The sequence below is a fragment of the Hyaena hyaena genome, unplaced genomic scaffold (assembly GCF_003009895.1).
Source record: "Hyaena hyaena isolate Hyena2069 unplaced genomic scaffold, ASM300989v1 scaffold_633, whole genome shotgun sequence".
Taxonomy (NCBI): Eukaryota; Metazoa; Chordata; class Mammalia; order Carnivora; family Hyaenidae; genus Hyaena; species Hyaena hyaena.
In genome coordinates, this window is record NW_024081266.1 from 37866 (window position 1) to 42407 (window position 4542).

Consider the following 4542-nt stretch of genomic DNA (forward strand, 5'->3'; position numbering starts at 1 on the left):
AATAAATTGCATAAAAAGCCAGTCCTGAGACTACGGAGAAAATATGAAATAAGAGGGGGAGAGTATATACTGAGGAGGAGGAAAACTACTAATTTACTAAAAACCACTGAAGCAGACAAGTAAGATTGGCCTGAAGGTCAGCACATCCTTCTCTTTCCCTGAATTGTAAAGATTGTAACCTCACTTCTCTCAGCAAACTCACCGCGTGTACATGTATGAAGAGTGTCTGTATGTCTTATAAAGTACATCAAGGATCTCCGTGAATGAAAGCATAATTTAAGAGACTTGTATCTGTAAGCCAGTGCTGGCTTTAAGTGCGTGGAAAATGCACAAGAATTCTACAACTGTGCATCTGAACGTCAGTGGTGAGTCCCACATTTCACTATCCACATTCACCCTTAAACTTAGGGGTGCCTGGGTGGCTCAGTCAGTTAGGTACCCTATTCTTGATTTTGACTCCGGTCACGATCTTGGCAGCTAGCTCTGTGCTGACAGCAGGGAGCCTGCTGGGATTCTCCCTCTCCCTCCCCCTCTTCCTCTCCCCACTCAGGCACACACAGACCATCTTCCCTCTCTCTCTGAAAATAAATAAATAAACTTAAAAAAAAAATAACTTACTCCAGTAACAATAAAAAGGTACAGAGGTTGAGATGAAGTCCAGACAGAGGGGGAACGTATGGCTTAAAATATATTAACCAATTACAACTTGTGGAACTTATTTGGGTCCTGATTGAAACAAATTAAAAAAATATTTATAGCAGGAGATATTTGGAAATTTAGTGACTAAATGTTTTTCGTTATTTCTATAGGTTTGCTATTTTTCATAATATGGTTGTTAAAATGGCATCTTTCCATTCAGTATGCTGTATCTGACAGGAATATAGGGAGGGAAGAAAAAGCATGAGAAGACTTGGGTCTTTGTGTCCTTGGGTCACAAAGGACAGACATGCAGAGTGCGAAAGGCAGGCTGAAGCCAGATGACCAAGTCTGGTCATGTGTCTGAGTACAGGCTACGGTGTCTGAGTACAGACAGGAACGTGGAGTCGCTCTTGGATGAAGTGCAGGTCTATGACACGGATGAAGACAAGGGGGGGGGGTGTGATCAGGTCACAAGAACAATGAGAAGAGGATACTCGTTTCTCTCTGCATAAGACGTGATAGCTTATCAAGAATGTACTGAAAGTCCGACCACAGTCCTGGGCATTACGGAATATTCCAGAGAGATACACGCCCCAGAACTTTGGCTCTGGAATCAGCATCACTAGAAAATCACCAAGTAGACTATTCACAAAAAAGTAGTAGTGACCTTGGTGTTAACATGCGACAGAAAAATCTATGTCTGGTAGAGGCCATAGTCAGTGTTGTAAGAACTCTACTGATGTAGGGGCGCCTGGGTGGCTTAGTCGGTTAAGCGTCCGACTTTCGCTTAGGTCATGATCTCGCGGTTCGTGGGTTCGAGCCCCGCGTCGGGCTCTGTGCTGACTGCCAGCTCAGAGCCTGGAGCCTGTTTCAGAGTCTGTGACTCCCTCTCTCTCTGACCCTCCCCTGCTCACGCCGTCTCTCTCTATCTCTCCTAGAAATAAATAAAACATGAAAAAAAAAAAAAAAAGAACTCTACTGATGTAGACCCAAGCCCCTAAATAGGGGCACCTGGGTTAAGCAACGGGCCTCCCGGTTTGGGCTCAAGTCATGCTCTCCCAGCTTCAAGAGTTCGAGCGTCACGTGGGGCTCTGCTCTGGCGACGGGGTGCCTGCTTGGGATTCTCTTTCTCCTCTCTCCCTCTCCCTCTCTCCCCCCGCAAATAAATTAACCAAAGTAATTAAATACACGTTTTTTTTTTAAGCCACAAAGTACCTGAAGAAACTGAGCAGTGGGATATAACAAAGGGAAGAAACCTGACATCAACCGGAAGAGAGAAAGGTGCGGACCACAAAGCACACACCGAGCTTTAAGGGGCCAAGATAAACACTTGTCCTCCCCGAGGCCGACAAAGGAGCCCTGAAATATGCACGTCGCCTCAAAATACCTGCAATGACGCAACAGAGGCCGAGGGCGCCGCCATCGTCCAGGCTCCCCGTCAATCCCGTTCAGGGGTCCCGAACACAAGGCCCCTCGCTGGCCGCGCGCTCAAACCGCACGCAGCCCCGCGGCCGGCTTCCCCAAGGAAACAAGCGGACGCGGGCCGGGGGCGGACGGGGCCTCTGCCAGGGCCCCTGCCCCCCACCTGCGCCCGCGCTGTCTAGCCCCAGCCCCCGCTCCTCACCTCCGGGTGGGGCGCCACGGGCGGCAGTGAGGACAACGCGGGCGAAAACCGCGCTCCCCCCCGGACGGGCGTTGCGGGCGTCGCGGCGGGAGCGCGCTGCGCACGGACCCGCCGCGCGTACTCTTCCGGGGGCTTTAGCGGGGCAGGGGCGCCCTCCCGGGGGCTTGAGCCGCACCTTAATACTTAGAACTACCCTATGAAGTAGCTTAAGAAGTTTGTTCAGGGGCGCCTGGGTGGCTTAGTCGGTTGAGCGTCCGACTTTCGCTCAGGTCATGATCTCGCGGTTCGTGGGTTCGGGCCCCGCGTCGGGCTCTGTGCTGACTGCCAGCTCGGAGCCTGGAGCCTGTTTCAGTCTGTGACTCCCTCTCTCTCTCTGACCCTCCCCTGCTCACGCTGTCTCTCTCTGTCTCCTAGAGATGAATAAAACATTTAAAAAAGTTAAAAAAAAAAAGTTTGTTCAATGTCACATGACCGGGACACAGGGAACTCAGGCTTCCATATTTTTACAAATCACCCTCCAGGTGCTTCCCATATACAGCCCAGGAACCACTGCTCTAGCCTGGTGTGTCCTTTTAGGACAAGGGGCCTTGTGCTTCAACTGTGGACCTAGTGCAGTGACTGGCACATGGTAGGTGTCGTGGAATAAATGGAGGCTTGATCTGATCTTCTTTACCACACTAAAAGGTAGGCCATTCAGGAATCATAACTGCCTTTTTGTTGTGGAAAGACACTCAGAAAGCCAAGTGAGCTGACAGTTCATAAACAGCAGTAACATGGTTGAAGATGAGGGACATCTGACTCTTCCTATGCTCTTTTCATCATAGTAGCCTTTTCTGGGACAGCCTCCCAAAGGAAGACTTTTTTTTTTTAATTCTTCCTAGAAAAACTTGGTAATAAGAGATTCATTTTTTTATAAATTATATTCAAGTTAGTTAACATATAATGTAATAATGGTTTCAGGAATAGAATTTAGTGATTCGTCACTTACATACAATAGCCAATGTTCATCCCAGCAAGTGGCCTCCTTAATGTCCATCACCCTTTTAGCCCATCCCCCCCACCCAACATCCCTCAGCAACCCTCACTTTGTTCTCTGTGTTTAAGAGTCTCTTATGGTTTGTCTCCTTGATTTTTTCTTATTTTTCCTTCCCTTCCCCTTTGTTCATCTGTTTTGTTTCTTAATTTCCACATATAAATGAAATCATATGTGTCTTTCTCTGACCGACATATTTTGCTTTGCATAATGCATTCTAGTTCCATGTTGTTGCAAATGGCAAGATTTCATTCTTTTTGATCACTGAGTAATATTCCATTATGTATATAGATGTATTATGTATATATAAGATGTATATACCACATCTTCCTTATCCATCAGTTGAAGGAAATTTGGGCTCTTTCCATAATTTGGCTGTTATTCATAGTGCCACCGTAATCACCGGGATGCATGTGCCCCTTAACGTAAGCATTTTTGTATTCTTTGGATAAACAGTTCGTAGTGCAATTGCTGGGTTGTAGAGTAGCTCTATTTTTAATTTTTTGAACAACCTCCATACTGTTCCCCAGGGTGGCTACACTAGTTTGCATTCCCAAAGGCAATGCAAAAGTGTTCCCCGTTTCTGCACATCCTCACCAGCATCTGCTGTTTCCTGAGTTGCTCATTTCAGTCTGACAGGTAGAGGTGGTATCTCATTATGATTTTGATTTGTATTTCCCTGATGATGAGTGATATTGAGCATCTTTTCATGTGTCTGTTAGCCATTTAGTTGTCTTTGGAAAAGTATCTATTCATGTCTTTTGCCCATTTCTTTGCTGGATTATTTGTTTTTTAGGTGTTCAGTTCGGTAAATTCTTTATAGATTTCGGATACTAACCCTTTATCTGAGATGTCATTTGCAAATACCTCCCATGTTGTCAGTTGCCTTTTAGTTTTATTGATTGTTTCCTTCACAGAAGATTTGTATCTTGATGAACTCCCAGTAGTTCATTTTTGCTTTTGTTTCCCTTGCCTGATTCAGAGACATACCTAGTAAGAAGTTGCTGCGGCCAAGATCAAAGAGGTCGTTGCTTGTTTTCTCCTATAAGATTTTGATGGTCTCTTGTCTTTTATTTAGGTCTTTATTCATTTTGAGCCCTGACTTGATGATCACAGCTTTGTAATACAACTTAAAGTCCAGAATTGTGATTCCTCTACATTAGGTTGAAAAAGGTTTCCTTTTTCAACATTACTTTGGCTATTCTGGGTCTTCTATACCACACTGGTTTTGTTGATCTGTTCTACT

General features: G+C 45.7%; 1 protein-coding gene across 1 annotated transcript; it reads left to right on the top strand.

Annotated features, from left to right (window-relative positions):
* Window positions 1-200: 200 nt before the first annotated feature.
* On the top strand, window positions 201-2478 carry LOC120219602 (proline-rich proteoglycan 2-like). The gene is made up of 2 exons (XM_039216426.1): window positions 201-365; window positions 1844-2478. Exon 2 carries the CDS (start codon window positions 2032-2034, stop codon window positions 2461-2463), a length of 432 nt encoding a protein of 143 aa, XP_039072357.1. The 5' UTR covers window positions 201-365; window positions 1844-2031; the 3' UTR covers window positions 2464-2478.
* The last annotated feature ends 2064 nt before the right edge of the window (window positions 2479-4542 follow it).